General features: G+C 41.3%; 1 protein-coding gene across 6 annotated transcripts in view; it reads left to right on the top strand.

Annotated features, from left to right (window-relative positions):
- Positions 1 to 1,718: 1,718 nt before the first annotated feature.
- GPAT4 (glycerol-3-phosphate acyltransferase 4) overlaps positions 1,719 to 17,942 on the top strand; it is a 35,276-nt gene continuing 19,052 nt past the window's right edge. Inside the window, exons 1-3 of one of the 6 annotated variants that reach the window (XM_045821308.1) lie at positions 1,719 to 1,863; positions 3,347 to 3,416; positions 16,325 to 17,343. In XM_045821308.1, the coding sequence (XP_045677264.1) occupies positions 17,179 to 17,343 (165 nt within the window). In that variant the 5' untranslated portion in view covers positions 1,719 to 1,863; positions 3,347 to 3,416; positions 16,325 to 17,178. Of the gene's footprint in view, positions 1,864 to 3,217; positions 3,417 to 16,324; positions 17,344 to 17,942 lie in introns of all 6 variants that reach the window. The other 5 variants (XM_045821309.1, XM_045821310.1, XM_045821312.1 and 2 more) reach the window with 5 other exon arrangements.

Here is a 17,942-nt window from a genome sequence, read left to right as displayed (position 1 = left end):
GTCAGTTCTGGTTGTTTTCTCTTTTTAAATTTGTTGTTGTCTTTCTTTTGGTTGTGCAAGGAGGCACAGTGTGACTACCTATGCTTCCATATTGGCCAGAAGTCAAGTGAGTTCTTGTTGGTTTTCTCTTTAGAGGGAAGTTTGATTGACTTCCTGCGCTAAAGAAGTTTAGAGAATGTACCAGTAGTGAATGTTTGCATACGCCCACGCGCACGCGCTTGTGTATGTGTGTATCCAGTAACTCAGTCCACTACTTCACTGGGCAAAGAATCAATCAACACTATTTTTTGTTGCATCTCTAACATGTGTGAAATATTTTTTAATATTAAAATTATTATATACAAAGAACTATACTCAATGGTAAAGACTGTGGAAAATGTAAACATGAATACACAGGAGAGCAGAGCAGATGGTGGATTACTCGCAAGTTTTGACTGGTTCTGGAGGAGAAAAAGTCAGATATAAGAACGAAAAGAATATTTAAGATGGTGGTGGCCACGTTTAAAACCCTCTCCCTGGCTTTGGGAAGGACACAAAGATGTATGATGTCCAGTTTCTTCTTAATCTAGTTCTGGACATCATTATTTAACTTTGTATCATTGAGAAGCTGGCAAAAATGGCCATCTAACGAGGGCTTCATGAAGTTTTGTTAAATGAATTGAAAAATGATTGAGTTCTGGAATATGTGGTAAATTCCAAATAGGTGTGACAACAGTTAGTGTCAGGATGAGTGGTCCAGTGTCCTGGAGCACTCATCAAACTTATAGCCAGACTTTGAGGTCCAAGAATGTGATGGACTTTACCCTCAAGATTTATTATCAGATTATTTAGCATGGAATAACAATATGACAAGAGTATGTAGAACAAACAGGGTGGGAGGGAGGGAGAGCTTGGTACTGGAGGCAAAAAACATCTTTTAAGAACAGGAAGAAGGGCTAATCTTTTTAAGTGAGACCGATTTTAGGGGAGATGATAAGATTGGGTTAGGCATTTGGATCTGAAGAGTTGGTGAGAAATTCACCAGCAAACTCCAGAGGCACCAGCTAGATTTTAGTAGAGAGAACAGTTCCAAATTTAGGGAGACCTTGGAAGGATGCAGCAGCGAGGGATCTTGTACACCAACCCCTTGAACTCCCTGGCTTCACTAGTAAGGCAGATGAGACTCAGCAATGATGGGGTGGCAGCTAACATTTCTTGAGAGTGCCAGACCGTGAGCTAAGTTTTTTACACACGACACTGTATCTCACATGATGATGACAAGGTAATTTAGCGACTCAAGCCTCCTCTCGTTAATCCGGGCTGATAACACCCTCCCCAGAATTTATACTACGGAACCTTGGGGAAGCAGCCAGTCCTCGGGTCCTGGTGTAGCTCTAAAATGTGGAACCCCCTATTTAGAAAGCGCTCTGCTTATCACAGCAGGAATTACGGGGCACACCCACAATGAGGGGCAGGCAACCAGGGCCTAGGGGGTACAGTCCCGACCTGGATAGCACCTGGCTACCCCAGGCAGCAGTCTCTCACTCGCTAGGGGGCGACTCCACGGCCCTCGGGTGCACCCACCAGTGGCAGATGACGCGGCACTGCCCCCCACCCCCAGCCCCGTCCCACCCGGACCCCAAGAAAGCCCTGCCCCAAAAAGCCCCCGCCCAATACAGCCAGGCGCGCGCGCGCCAGCGTGAGAGTGAGGGGCGTGAGATTAGATGGTGAGAGGGTGGGGGATGAACGCGAGGGGTCACGTCAAACGGCGTAGACAAAGGGCGGGCACGCGCACGTCCTTACGCACGCCTGGGCAGGCAGCGGCAGGCCCCGGCAGGAGGGACCGGCGCAGCAGGGATTTGGAGTCTCGGATCCTCGAGGTTGGTGAGTATGACCCAGCCGGCTCCCTCCTGAAGGTCACTGGCCTCAAGGGAGCCGACAGTGGAGCGTGGGGTTCGGGGCTGGTGCCCTGTGAGGGGCCTGCGATCCTGGGATGCGGTCCCGCGCCACCGTCGGGAGACACCATTGCCGCTTCATGGGGTTGCCTGGCCGGTCGCAGCATTCCGCCTCCTTTGCCGCAGTGGAACAGTCCGCGCCCCTTCCGCGCCTCTGCGAAGGCAGCCAGGCCCCTGCGGCGTGGCGCCCTCCTCCCGGGCTCCCCTGGCCCCAACTGGCCCTTTGAGGTGGAGTCCGCAGTCCCAGTGAATCCCGGGCCCACCCGTGCTCTCTGCCCCAGTGCTGAGGAGTGCAGCTAGTAAGGCTGAAGAGGGCGTTAGACATCACGAGAACATGCCTTCGCCCACACTTTCTTCTCCTGTGTCCTTCAGCTTCCTTGGGATGTGTGTTCTCCCTTGTTCTCTAAGGAGCCCCAGTTTTCCTTTTTTTACCCCCGAAATTCCTTGCCTTCCTGGTTTGACTTCACACCCTGCGTGGCATCCTCCTACCAGAGGGTCTTGTTTATTTCCTCACTTTCTGTTCCACCTTCGCAGTTGAAAAGTTAAGGAACATGGACCATCCGAAACGTAATAGCTCTGTGGAAGTGAGTTCCATACTATTACATATATTAGTGCCTGTCACTGCCCATGCCCTCCGTGCCATGGATCTTCTCATTGATAACCTTGAGATCAGTTGAACAGTTTTCTTTCTGGTTCCTCTTCCTTCATTTTGGCTGGATTTTGAGTAGCTCTGCTTAGTTTCATGTCTTGTAGATTCTATCTCAACCCAAGGGAAATGGTGTGAAAAGCAATTATCCTTCTGCCAAAGACTGTAGAAAAGAATCCTCTAATAATGCCAGTTCAGTATTCTTTTCTCACTTTTGACAGATCTTTCCAGCTTGGTAGTATGGAGAATTTCAGATATACAGCAGTAGATAGAATGAATAGTGAATCAGCAGGTATCTGTCATCCAGCCTCAACGCTTACGGTGTGGCTAAGCCTGTCCTGTCCATGTCCCCATCCATTCCCCGCTCCCCTATATCTCTGGGATAAATCCTTGATGTCAAAAGTAGCCTGAGATTCAAAATAAAGATCTTGCTATCAAATCAAGTCATAAAGTACTTTTATTGGGACACAGTCTACTATTATAAGTCCTTCAGCTAAGAAACACATAGAGCATTGAAGGAGGACTAGAAAAGGGTATGTAAAATGGTCAAGCTGCTGGGGGCAGGTGAAAACAAAGTCTTTGAGATCTGGATGAGAACTTCCAGGTCATCTTGTCTAACTTTTTCATTTTTGGTGAGCCCTCAAGGTCCAGAGAGGCTCAGTGACTTGGCCAGCTCTACAGGGATTAAGAAGATGCACTGAGGCTGGGGAGACATCTCCCAACTCCACGCTCCCTTTTTTCACTGTACCATACTGCTTGCCTTTAGGTCGTCTTCAGGAAAGAGAGATGTGTGGAAGGTCTGTGACTGAAAGTTCTCACAGTGAAGGATTGGACGGGTAAATATGAAAAACTTTTCCACCAAATTCTGAAATACTATAACTAGGGGCTATGCCTTAAGTTATTTCTTAAACTACATTTGGAGCAAATGTCTGATCATAATTTTTTTTGGAAACATGAGAAAATTGTAACCCTAGAGCTAGAATACCAGACCGAGAATAAGAACAAACTTTTGAAAGATTTAGATACTATTTACAACTATTGAATAGTTGCGAAGGGAAACCAGAATGATTTGGAGTATACCCCAGAGGTTTTGCTTTTGATAGCAGGGAGAACAGTAGCACTCTCCCATAAAACATTCTTGCCATTAACAGATAAGAATCCTGGGGTGGATCAATCAAGGGTTAGGCTTTTTTTTTTCCTTTTCTCCTTTTTAACAAAACCATGGTATAATTTCTTAGCACACTTATGCAATTAAATTTATCTAAAGAAATACAGGTAAATTCAGTATTTGTTCTTGTGTCTCAGTTTTCTTACCCTTAATGCAGGGATATTCTACGTCCAAGGAATGCTGACACCAAAGGAATATTTGTATACAGAGCTCTTTGAGTTCAGTTTATATAACATGACTTAATTGTCTATAAAGTTTTTTCATGGCAGACTTTTGTGAGTTGATGATCAAAGTAACAGTAGTTATCACACACATCCAGTTTACAGCAGTAGCACTGAAATAGCAGCAATCTGGGTATTTTGGACAGTCATCACCCCTGAAGACAAAGAGGTGGGGGGAGATTGTATGTTGTGTGGTTGTTTTGTGTTTATGGCATTTATGTGTTTTGTGTTTATGGAAAGAGTGCTGTGGTTACTCTATCACGATTCTAGTCTAGCTTGCTGTTTTTGCTAAAGAAAACCATTTCTCTCATCTGTATGCACATCACAAATGGTTACCTGTTATTTGAAAAATCTCATACTTTCTGGAGATAGAAGCTGGAGATTTAAGGTCGAACTGTACTGCAGAATTGTCTCTTCAAGTATAAAAGAGCCTCATTGTGGTATGTCATTTACATCTTGTTTCATTATGCTTAAGGGGAGGACTTGACCAAATATCATCAATTCCATGTGTCGCTATGTCACACAGTAATGCTTGCTAGAGCATGATGAATGCTTTGTAAGAGCGCAGAATTTTAGAGTTAGGAAAGTTACAAGTTATTGGAGTGTTTCCTAGCTCCTTTAAGGTATTCTTTCTCTTTTAAAACACGTATACATGTATATGCACATGCCACATAATCACTGGCCTGTCTCCATTTCAGGGGGCTTTTTTTAAATTTTGTCTTTGTATAATAGTTGTTAGTATGTTTGGACTGTACCTCTTATTAAACTAAGCTCAAGATTACACTAATAGAATAATGCTTTGTAAAAAGTAGGAGCATAATACATTTCTGTTGACTTTTTGAATGAAAAACAAAAACTGATGAGGAAACTTAAATCTAGGGAAGCTGAATGACTCATAGATCAGATAGTAACAGCTATGGCTCAAGCCTAAGACAGCTCCTGAGTTCCAGGTGGAAATCTCTTCCATTGCACCATTTCAGTCACACTTTGGAGGCATGGGGAGGGAAAAAGATACTATATGTGTATATATTTTTCTTACCAGTTGGAGGTACATTATTTTCAGGGTCTGCTTTAAAAGTATTTGATCAGTGCTAGACAGTAGAAATATAAGCCAAGTATAAAATAATAGCCACTTTTAAAAAAGGTAAAAAGAAACCGTTGAAAACAGTTTTTAGAATACACAATACAATATACAGATAATATTTTTTAAAAATACATTTTATTGATCCGAAATTATCCAGACTATCACTTCAATACGTATACATTATTAATGAGGACTTTACATTCATTTTTTTCATCCTAAGTTGTTGAAATCCAGGGTGCACTTTATAGCACATTGCAGTTCAGACTAGCCACATTTCAAGTGCTCAGGAATCACATGTGGTTAGTGGCTGCCATGTTGGACAGCACAAAATCACTGTCAGCTGCACAGAAAGAGTGAGTGTTTCATGTCGCTGACATTCAGTTCTGAGGTCAGAGTTGTGGTTGTGGTCATTGGTTTTTTTCTTTCATGTTCTAGTGATTTTTCTTTGCACAATTAGGATTGTTTCAAGTTTGTGGTGAGTTGAACAAAGAAATCTGTTTCATAAATTTTGTGCCTTAGTGACAAAATGCTCTCTCATCTTTTCTTTCTTTTTTTTCTTTTTTTTTTTTGGAAGTAGTGTCCTCATTATTTTGCATATTAACCATTTTTAAGTACAGTTCTGTAGTATTGCTTTTTCATTTTAAATAAGACTGCTTAGTCATTGGGGGAAGAAACTTGACTTTTAAAAAAATGGCTAGGAACAAAATTTAATTTAAAAAAAGGAAAAAGGTTTGAACAGTTCACCAAAGAAGATGTACAGATGGAAAATTAGTATCTGAAAAGATGCCCAATATCATTGATCATTAAGGAAATGCAAATTAAAACTATGAGATACTACCTCACATCCATTAGTATGTCTAAAATGAAAATACTGATTTTGTCTAGTGTTGGTGAAGTTGTAGAACTTTCATGCACTGCCAGTGAGAACACAAAATGGTACATCTAGTTTAGAAAGCAGTTGGCAGTCTCAAAAATCTAAACATGCACCTACCTGAGTCTCAGTCATTCCACTCCTTGGTATTTACCCGAGGAAATGAAAGCATATGTCCATACAAGGCCCTGTAGATAGCAGCTTTATTTGTAACAGCCCCAAGCCGGAACAACCCAGATGTCCGTCAGTAGGTGAATGGATAAGCATCGTGGTATATCCATACAATAGAATACAACTCGGCAATGAAAAGGAATGAACAATTGACACATGCAGCAATTTGAATGATTCTCAGAATAATTATGCTGAGTGAAATTAAAAAAAAGAAAGATTTTTAAAGAAAAAAGGGCCAGGAAGTTGCTCCCAATTACATATATACAGTATTCAACTGTAAAAGCAAAACTTTGAAGTTGAGCTGTCAGAGCAGTGTTCAGGTTTGGTAGTGAAATGTCTTGGGTCTTACAACATCAGCAAATTGATTATTCTTTCTTAAACTGATGGCCCAGAATAATCAAAATATCCTATATTCTTTGTCCTTTTTTTTCCTTTCCAGCTTTTGAAGATTTATGTTGCTTTGGGGTGAACTTGGTACCATGTTACTTATTACCCAGTGCAACTCAAATTAGGCCTTTCCAGGCCAGGGTTATGTCAGAGTGACCTTAGTTAAGATCAGGACCCTGAAACTGACCATATTCCTGTTTTTTCCTACTGAGTTGAGTTATCCTTTAGGCTAGCCTGGCTTAGTCTTAAACCGTTTATTTTATCCAATATCGATGTAGCGTATGTCCGTATTCTTGGTTTTTCATCACTTCAGCTCCACGTTACCCTAGTAGATGCGAGTGCTGCCCTGTCTCCTTGGAAACACACTTTTCCTCTTCAGCAGCAGCAGCAGCATATTCAAGAAAATTTCTTGTACTCCACTACTCTGATACTCTTGATGTTAAATATACCACCACACATATTTACGTTGTGTTTGTCTACACGTTTTTTTGTTAACCATCACTTCAGAATTGGGGCATTCAGTGGGTCTCTGTCCTCACAGTACACTAGGGAAAATGGGTGGCTGTCCTCTGAAGTGTAACGCACCCCAAAGCAAATTAGAGGTCAGCCTGGACAGCAGATCTGAGTTCTAGTTCTGCCTCTGTTACTGGCATATTCTTTAAATTGTTCCAGTTATTTAACCCTTCCAAGGTTCAGTTATTTGAGCCATAAAAAAGAGGTTGGACTAGATTCTTAATAGTTGACTAATAAGGTTGCAGTTTATTATTTTAATATTATTGCCTCCAGCTTTGTAGTGATGATTATTTAGTAGTAACTTGTGTTTATTGAGTACTTTGTGTCAGGCAGTGTACTAATCAGTTGATACGCATTCTCTTCAGTCCTCACAGCAATACCACAGGATACGTATTTCTATTTTACCAATGAGAAAGCTGAAGCATGGAAAGTTGATTTATTTTCCTGAGGTCACACAGCTAGCAAGTAATGGAGGCTGGTTTTGAATACAGCTTGTCTCATTCCCTGTATGTTGAGCCATCTTGCTTTACTGCTTCTCTGACATTTTGCTATTTTAAGTAAAGATACACCCCAAAACCTTGGGTTGGAAAGGAATATTAAAACATCTAGTCTGACCACCATAATGTATCCACCACCTTGCAGAATCTGTATATGGGTGATTATCTTCCTGAAGAGTCTATTTTTTGACCAAGTTATCTGAGAGTCTTTTTTTTTTTAACAACATCAAGATACAATTCACACTATATAGTACACCCATTTAAAATCTACAATTCAGATTTTTATTATAGTCACAGATATATGTAACCATCACCACAGTCAATTTTGGAATATTTTCATTAATTCAGAAAGAAACCTCATAGCTATCACTCCCTTCTCTATTTACCTATTCTCCCCAGCCCTGAGTAACCACCAGTCTACCTTCTGTCTCTAATTTAAATTCATATTGTACAAGTACATAATATGTGGTCTTTTGTGACTGGCTTCTTTCACTTAATGTGATATTTTTAAGGTTTATCCATATTGTAGCAATTATCGATACTTCATTCCTTTTTATGGCCAAATAATATTCCATTTGTCCATGTAAGAACATAAAAACCTACTCAAGCAAATTTCTTATACTCCACTATTCTTAATTTTATTAAAATTTATTTGAGTCAAACAAAGGATACTCCTGGAAGCAAGACCTCAACAGACTGAGAAAAATGCTTCAGACAGTAACATTTTGCAGTTTCTTTTATGCCTTTGAGATTAAGGAGGGTAGTAAAATAGATTACATGAAAGAAAGCAAGACAGGGCTCAGATTATGGGATAGTTAAGAATGTGTTCTCTTGAAGGGGCTATTTCCAAGATGTTTTAACTTGGATGCACTGAAACTATAGACAGAGCTTGCTTAAGGCAAAGATAAGCCTTTTACAAAAGGTGTATGCCTGCGCTGGCCAGGTGGCTCACTTCACTGGAGGTAGTCTGGAAACTGGAAAAAGTCGGCGTTTGTGCTCCCTGTCACTGCCAAAACCAGTAAGTAGAGACTAGGATTGAATCTTTATGGCGTTATATTCAGACGCTGGTGATCTGAGAAGAAGGCAGGTTATGTGCCCTAAAAACCACCTCAACATCTCACCTCACCGACCTTTTTATAGAAGAAAAGGGTAGGTAAGGGGTTTGGAAAAAAGGGTTAATCAGATTAAGAGTTACAGTCCTGCAGTGGTGATTTTCCTAGTATTTCTTTATCTACTGATCAACCTTCTTTATCTGCGTCACTGGGCCTGGAACACATTTGGCTCAGATACTATCTTAAGGCTTGCAGACCCCCGGGCTACAAAGGTTGAATTTCTTGTTGACTTTCTGGAGTCAAGTAGGTCATGCATTCTATTTCCTAGAATAACAGCTTTCCACAAGCATTAATCACTTAAGCCTGTCAACTATAACTAAAGTTAAAATCTTTAACTCTTGAACTTCCCTATTAGTCCCATACACCAAAAGGTTGCAGGTTCAGTTCCCAGTCAGGGCACATACATAGGCTGCTGGTCACTTCCTAGTTGCAGGAGGCAACTGATGGATGTTTCTCACATCAGTGTTTCTTTCTCTCGTGCTCTCCCTCCCCCCTTCTCCTCTTTTCTCCCTTCCCCCATCCCCATATCCTTGGGTGAGGATTAAAAAATAGTAAAGTTATATCCTGGGGCATGACTACTCACCATGACCTGCCTAGTGAGGACAAGATCAGATCACCTTTTGAGGTTACTTTCCATAGAACCCCTTTTTTCACCCACACCTTGTATGATTAAGACACATTTTGTTCATTCAGTTGATGGACTTGGGTTGTTTCTGCCTTTTGACAATTCTGAATAATGAGACATTGGCACAATTTTTTTGTGTGGACAGTTTTTTTTTTCTCTCTCTCTTAAATATATACCTAGGAGAGGAAACTGTTGGATCATATATGGTACTATGTTTAACCATTTGAGGAGCTACCAGACTTTTCTAAGGTGGTTGTACCATCATACACTGCCACCAGTGTGTGAGGGTTAGATTCTTAATAAGCTAAAATGTGCGCTCCTGTAACTGCCAACCATGATACCAGTTCTCTAGCTTCAGGGTGCCCCAAGCAAATCTGCTTTTTCTAGACAGCCAGCTTGATCTTCATTAGTATGATGAGTGTGCCATCATACTAATTGGCTTCTGCCAGTCCTGTGATGTAGTTAGATCTCCTCACCAGCTGTCTTACAAATGAACTTCATTTGCTTATGTTCTCTTTTTTAAGTTAGAGAACTAGATACATTGTGTTACTTATTTAAGGGTAATTGTAATCAAAGATAGATAGTAAGTTGTTTTCTCAGTTTCCAGTTGTTTGCTGAGTTAACTGGTAAAAAACGCTTAACCCAGCAGTTTGCAACTCTGGCTATCCTTATAACCACCCAAGTCTCTTAAAAACAAATTTAGGTCCTACCCCTAGAGACTCTGATTTGCTTCATCTGGGCTGAGACCTAGGTGAGCCAAATGTGCACCCTGGGTAGAGAGTCAGTGCAACTGATAGTGGCCATGGGAATGGTTCTGGCTGGGTCATTCGAGGGCCCACACTGCTCACATCCCAGCCATCTGGGCATCAATATCTGTTTTATTGACTTGGAATTACTGTGACAGCCCTGGCTGATGGGCCTTAGTAGATTGAGTGCTGACCTGTGAACCAAAGGGTCACTGGTTTGATTCCTAGTCAGGGCACATGCCTGGGTTGCAGGCCAGGTACACTGTAGGGGGCACTCAAGAGGCAACCATATATTGATGTTTTTCTCCTTTCTTTCCCCTTCCTAAAAATAAATCTCTTTAGAAAATTACTGTGACAGTCTTAGTCTTTGTTGGAGCATTCACCCAGGTGCTGTCTTTAAGCATGAAACATTTTCCTGATGTCTGCAGAAGTCTTGTTTCCCTTCAGTGTGGTTTGGTGGTATTGGCTGTGGCTGTTTGGCCTCCCTGTCGGGCCACACACAGTTCTTGAATGGGATCAGCACCATCCAGCCGTTTTAGGGGATTATAAGTCCCTTTAGGCGGGCAGAAGTTGAAACCAGTCTCTCATTAGTGTAATGTCATGGCTTCTTGGGAAATACCTTCAAATGCCCCTCCTTCCTAGTAGCAGGAGCTTAGAACAGTAATAGTAATATTTAATATGTTTTGAACATCTGCTTTGCTCTAGGCACTGTAAAAGTGCTTTCCTTTGTTATCTTGTAATCTTTTGAACATTACATTTAGTAGGTCTTGTTGAGCAGAAGCTTAAAGAGATTAATTTACCCAAAGTCACACTGCTAGTTAAGTGATATAGTCAGAATTCAAATGCTTTTGTGTTTTTTTAATGTTTTGAACCACGAGACTACTACCTTTTCAAAATGATAAATATAAATTTAAAGATACCAAAAAGGTAAGTAGTGACCTCTCCCTTCCACTCGTAGAGATGGCTGCTGCAGCCAGTCACTTGTCTGTCTTTCCAGACAGTATCTCTGTGAGTTCATACGAACTGCACTTGCACTCCCTCACAATTGGTATTTATTGTGGACATGGTTCTGCATCTAAGTGGGAGATTGTTTCTTAATGCATATGTATATATGTGTCTTGTTTTTAACAGATGAATAGGATTCTGTTGTATCCTCTGCTAATGGACGTTAATGTTGCTTTTGGTACTACAAACAATGCTTCAGTCAGTAACCTTGCACAGATACCATTTTGCACATGCTTCCATACAGGGTTTCTCATCTTCAGCACCATTGACATTTAGGGCTGGGTAGATCTTTTTTTTTTTTTTTTTTTCAATTATTCATTCATTCATTCATTTGTTTATTTTGGAGTGAGGGGAAAGGAGGAAGAAAGAGGGAGAGAAACATCAATGTGAGCGGTTGCCTCTCAGATGCTCCCCAACCAGGGACCAAACCCGCAACCCAGGCGTGATGCCCAGCCGAGTGAATGGTGAGGGCAAGGGGCTGATAATTCTTTGTTGTCAGAGCTGGCCCGTACACGACAGGATGTTTGGCACTACCAAATGTTCCACGAGGAGTGAAAAAACCAGCCCTGGTTGAAAACCACTGTTCTAATTTATCTTTAGAATAAATTTTTAGAAGTAGAATTGCTGCAACTAAGGTTATATATGTGCCTTTAAAATTTTGATGGTGATTGCTAAATTCTTCCCTGTAAAGATTGTACCATTTTACACTCTAACCAGCAGTAATTGGTATCTTCTCATTTTTGCCGATACTGTTGTTTATAAAATATTTTTTCCTGCCGTCTTACAGTAGTTTTAATTCATATTTCTGTACTTTACAGGTAGCCTTTTTATTGAACACTTGGTTCTTGCTAGGCACGTAGTATTTCTTGGCTTGTGTGTTTTGTGACATACTTTGAAATGATTTCCTCTCCATCTAGCCCTCTTAAAGTTTGGTGCCAAGAACTGAAGACAGTACTCTGGGTTTCTTCTGATCATACTGAAATGGTAACTCATGCCATTTATTCAGACGTCATATGTGACAGACATTCTGCTTCGTATGCTTTAAAAATGCATTATTCCTGTATATAACCTAAGTAATAAAATGCCAGATCTTTCTTGTTTTGAGTTGGTGCGTGGCATCTCTCTGGACATCGTTTAGTAGTCATGGTCTCTTGAAGTAGAACGTGTCACAGAAAGCTAACTGAAAAGAAGTATTTGGTTCTGCAGTTAGAATCATAATTGTCCAGCCTTGTGATTTGGTCAGAATTGGTTTAGATTCCCCAATTTAAATGTGTAAGTTCCCTCTGTAATTTTTTCCAGGACTCTCTTCCTTATTAATCATCATTGTATGAAATTATGACTTCATGCACACTTATTTGCTTAATACTTGTCTCTAGGCGTACTTGTTCTTCACTAAGTATCTAACCCTAACTTAATGTGTGGCACACAGTATGTGCCCAGCAAACACTCTGTTAAATGCATGAACTGGTCAGTCTGAAAACTGAGGTACACAGAATTACCCAGAGGGTTGAAGACCTTAGCAGTGGGCCCTATCACACCTCTAGAGTAAAGCTATCTTCCGCCCTAAAAGGGTCAGAACTAGCTGGTTCTTATGTTTTTCTTTGGACCATTTGGGCTGTTGGGGGAACTTTGGTCCAAATGACTCATTGAGTTTGGCCACAAGCTACAGAAGAGAATGAATACATATTCTTTGGAAATAGTGGTTAATGTCTTCCTTTGCCTCATGCTTAAGGAATCATAGTTATATTTACTTGGGACAAAGTGAAATTCTTTCCTAAATGAGCAGTTATCTAGAAATTGTGGTGTGATTGAGTTCTGATATGAGCGACTTTCTGATATATCCCGAGATCAAAGACTGTGTTAAGGGGGCTTTAAGGTACGATTGATTATACCTTAAAGCTGCCACTGTTTTCTCTACTCCTAAGAATTAATATGAGGATTGTTTAGTGTTGGCAAGATAACCTGTTTGGCTGGTTTTACTGATCTCTGTTCTGGAGTCTGGCACTGGTAAACAAGGAGGCAGGGTGGGGTGGGACAAGGGGAAGTTCGCTACCTTTCTGAGGAGGAAGAGCAGCTGGATCATGGGTCAGCAAACTCTTTACTTTCGTAGAGGATCATACAGTAAATCTTTTAGGCTTGGCAGGTCCTGATCTGTCACATATTCTTTGTTTTTACAACTCTTTAAAAACGTAAAAACCATGCCTAAGTCGTGAACCTTATACAGACTGTTGCTGGATTTGGCCCAGAGGTCATGATGGTTTGCCAACTCCTGAACCAGGTGAAGACATTAGTTGACTTCTTAAAAGTGTTTGCTTTAGTATTTTTGGGACATGCAGCCAGCATAATTTTAGAAATTCTCAAATGATTGTGATCCAGACAAACTCTGGCATAGGAAGTCAAAGTGACCCTACTGTCCAGTCACCTTGGGTTCATGGCACTCCAGGTAACTGCGGCCAGTGTGGCAGCAGCTGTCTAGTGGGGCGGAGGGATCACGCTGCGTCTTTCCCATGGGAGTGCTGGCCAAGGGTGTGAGGAGTGGGAGAAGGGGACCAAGCTGTGTGGCCTAAGAATTCAGCTGGAATTAGACGGGTTTAAGGAATACCAGGACTCAGCAAATTAAGTTGTCTCAGAAATACGTCTAATTTCCTGAACCTCTGTTGGGATGCAGTTAGAAATCTGGCATGTATAATCAGTTTGGCTAGTTTATAAAAATGAAAGCAGGTTTGTACCTTGGATTCTGAGAAGAACACCAAATTCTGATGCATGAGCCCTGGTTGGCCTTGTGGTTTTTGTCTGATCACAAGCAGTTCCGTAGAGCAGGACTGGCATGAAGGACGTGTTCGTGGGTCTCAGGGTGGTCTGGGAGACGGAGAGCACAGTGGGTGAAGAGCCGGGCTCTGAGACAGATCCACGTGTCCAAATTCCTACTCCACCGCCTCCTGGCTGTGTGATCCTGGGTAACTTATTTCATCCTCTAAGCCTCAGTTTCCTCACCTGTATATAGCAGTGGTAATGATAACTCCACCACAGGGGTGTTGTGAGAATTAAGTGGGGATATATATAAAATGCCTATTATATTAGCTCAATGTCCGTTATGATGTTAGTATTTGGTAAGTGTTGGCAATAATAATGGTGACAAGAATGTGGAAGATATCGAGGATCAAATGCAGGAAGTAGTATTTGTGACTTGGTGCCACTGAACTATCATGTCTTTTAATCATTTGATGTTTGGGAATATCATGGGAGTAGTGATGGGTTAGGAGTCAGAGAACTGGGTGTGTGTCTACCTTGCTTGATTTCCTAATGGTAAAACTGGAAATGTGTGTTGACAGGTTGTGATGTTGCATGTGAAAGGGCTTTGAATTCTGTAAAGCATTGCACAAAATTTAAAGTTAGTAACCTTTCCTTTATTCTTGATCTTCTTAATATGTTGGAATAGAGCCAGAAGTTGATATGTATGAGGCCAAAATGATTGTCAGAGGGACTTGTTAGGATGCTCCCAAGTTCAGGACTTGTATTGGTAAATTGTGGTTAGGGGTGAGGAATATAAAGCTGGCATCCTTTTGTAAGATATTTGAAATAGTGGAATTTTAAAAGGGAGTGACTATATTAAGTGAAAGAAGCCGATCTAAAAAGGGTACATACTGTCTGATTCCAACTATATTCTGGAAAAAGCTAAACTGTGGAGACAGTGAAAAGATTATTGATTACTAGGGAAGGGTGAATAATCAAAACACAGGATTTTGGGGCAGTGAAAATATTCTGTATAGTACTGTAATGGTGGATACACATATCATTATACCTTTGTCTAAACCCATAGAATGTATACCAAGAGTGAATCGTAATGTAAACTATGGACTTTGGGTGATTATGATGTGCTAACGTAGATTCATAAATTATAACAAATGTAGTCCTCTGCTGGGGGATATTGATAACGGGGGAGGCTGTTACATGTGTGGGGGCAAGCATTTTTAAACAATCAACTAATCAACTAAAGCAAACCATCAGCAATCAACTAAAGCAAACACTTTTAAGCAGTCAACTAATGTCTTCACCTAGTTCAGGGGTTGGCAAACCATCATGACCTCTGGGCCAAATCCAGCAATGGTCTGTTTTTATAAGGCTCATGACATAGGTATGGGAGTGCCTATGTCACGTTACATATGTATATTTTTTATGTATGTCTCATATAAAAATCATTATTTTACATTTTTAAAAATTAAGGTGAACTTGACATAAAATTAACCATTTTAAGGTGAAAAATTTAGTGGCATTTACAGTGTTACACAACCACCAACGCTATCTACTTCCACAGCATTGTCTTCACTCCAGAAGGAAACCCCAAGTGTATTAAGCAGTTGGCCCCCATTTTCCCCTCCCTCAACTCCTTGCAACCAGGAGTTCTGTCTGTAGATTTACCTATTCTGGATATTTCATATAAATAGAACCATAAAATAGGCTTTTTTGTGTGCCTGACTGGCTTCATTCATTCAGCATAAAGAGGTATAAAAGAAATCTTTGTACTTCCTTCTTAATTTTGTTGTGAACCCAAAACTGCTCCAAAAAGTAGTTTAAAAAACCAGAGTGGCCAGTGTGGGGACATAGGCTAGAGGAGTTTAATCTCTGTAGAAATGTGACATTGTCTTGTAAAATTAAAACTATGTATGTCCTTTTCCCCTGCAATTTCCTTTCTAGGATTTTATCCTGAAAATATATTTGCTTATTCATTTTGTGTGCTAAATCATGTATTCACATGATTATTTATTACATTATTTATAGCAACACAAAAATGGAAACTTTGGGGTCCAACCTCAGAAAACCAGTTAACGAAAACATGGTACATTCTTACAGTTAAAAACTGTATACCTGTAAAAAGTGAGGGGGCAAGAGTGATTAAACACACTTCCATGATATGTTAGGCTAAAATCAAAACACAAAGCAAGGTGAAGAACAGTGTTCATAGTAGACCATCATTACTGTTGCCAGGTTGAGGGGTTGGGGATAGAAAAGATCCATTATGATTTACTTGTATAAGCATAGGATAGTGGGAAGAATATGAAGCTGGTAATAATGACTGTACCTAGACAAGAACTCTGGGGGACAGGTAAAAGAGAAATTTACTTTTGAGCGGCCACAGGTCATACCATTGGAGTTGAAAACTGTATGAAATCTCTGTGTGTTTTCCTCCCACATTTGTGTCTGCTACCTGTTGCTCTGCCTAGTCTCTTTGACCTTGATGCCTTGAGAAGCTGGCACTGACCCTGGGTTTACCCTAAAACAGTCCCCTACCCCCCAAACATCAATATGTTTGTGTGACTGACAGTGTTTCTGTTTCCACCTCTAGCTTTGGCAGCATGTAAGCAACTTATTGCCAAGAACTCGGGTCACCGCTGAGAAAGGGGACCTTAGGGAGAAGAATATCCAGAGGAGACCAATGCCAGGAGCGTCTGGAATTTCACTCACCGCAGGCAGTATGAGACATTCTGTGCCAGCATCTGTGTCCTACTGGCAAAGACTGTAGCTCTCCAGGTAGGAGGGCCCTGGAAGCAGCGTGCACCAGGAAGCCTCTCTAGAGGAAGAATGGGGCCAGATATGAACTCTCTACAATGAACACAATTTTCAGCTTATGAAGGAATTTTAAGTAAAACAATTATTTAATTTCCACATATTCAAGTTCAGTAGCCTTCTGTGTGAAGTGCCAGCAGTCACACACACCCCCTCCCCCAACCACAGGAGTTAATCAGGATTTTTCTGGCATCAAGTTGAACTCTTCTTGGTACTTCTGGCAATGACGAATCTTCAAGACAGATTTATCTGCTGAATGCTCTTGGGCAGGAAAATAAAGTAAAACTTCTGGAAGCCGTAGAAAGGTGGCAGAGCACAGATCCCTCCTCACTGCTCAGTCACAGAAAGGCAGCCTGGACTCGAATGCTCATAAGTGAAGATTGGTCCTGCCTTGCTCACCTCCAGAGCCCATCTGTTCCAGGAGATCCAGTGTTTTCGGGCTGCCTGCTGTGTGTGGCTCTTTTTGTTACCATTCTCCTCCCAAGCCGTTGAATGGTGTGAACTTTGGAATGGAGTCTGCTCGCTGCTGGGGACTCGCTTCCTTCCCCAGGCTGCTGCTGTCTTGAGAGGGCCGTCTGAAGGCTGCGCTTTGTTCTTGGGGAGGAGGCGTCAGCCTGGCCTGGATCCTCCACCATGTTCCTGCTGCTGCCTTTTGATAGCCTGATTGTCAACCTCCTGGGCATCTCCCTGACTGTCCTCTTCACCCTCCTCCTTGTTTTCATCATAGTCCCCGCTATTTTTGGAGTCTCCTTTGGTATTCGAAAGCTCTACATGAAAACTTTGTTAAAAATTTTTGCGGTGAGTTGTGTTTACAAATGGTTGCTTCACAGAGGCAGAAAACAGTTGTTCTTCTCTGGTTGATTGTTCCCTCTTTTTATCGGATATGGGGAAAGTTGGGAGAATGGGAAGTGGCATTTTAAGTAAAAAGAATAACTAAATGTGTACTTGTAAAAGCCTTCAGCAGTCTTTCTTTTGAGCTGAGGCACTTGTATGCTTGATTCACTCAGCGAAGGAGCCTATGCCATGGCTCCGTACCTCCCGTCTTTATTTCTGAGAGAGGGGCTTAAAGGAAAACGGTAACCACCAGATCCCACTTTCTGTGTACTAGACACTGAGATCCAGAGCTGCTGCTAAAGTAGTCCCTTTCCGATAAGTGTGGGAGAGTTTTTTCTCTCCTTCAAACATTTACCTTAAATAGGTTCTTGCATTTCAGACAAAAATAATTAACAGAAAAAGGGCACTCAATGAATTGTTTATTTTTTTAAAGATAGAGGAGATGGGTAATGAATTTCTTAACATATGTCAGAACCTAGTTAATTACACTGCTGGACCATACTGGTCATACTGTGAAAGAAATGGGTGAGAAGGGTATTTCCTGGAAGCTGTTCTGTGCCCCA

The sequence above is a fragment of the Phyllostomus hastatus genome, unplaced genomic scaffold, assembly GCF_019186645.2.
Source record: "Phyllostomus hastatus isolate PE091 unplaced genomic scaffold, TTU_PhHast_1.1 phas_scaffold_46, whole genome shotgun sequence".
NCBI classification, from domain to species: domain Eukaryota; kingdom Metazoa; phylum Chordata; class Mammalia; order Chiroptera; family Phyllostomidae; genus Phyllostomus; species Phyllostomus hastatus.
The sequence above is the reverse complement of the archived record's forward strand: the minus strand, read 5'-3'. Positions and strand labels throughout refer to the sequence as shown.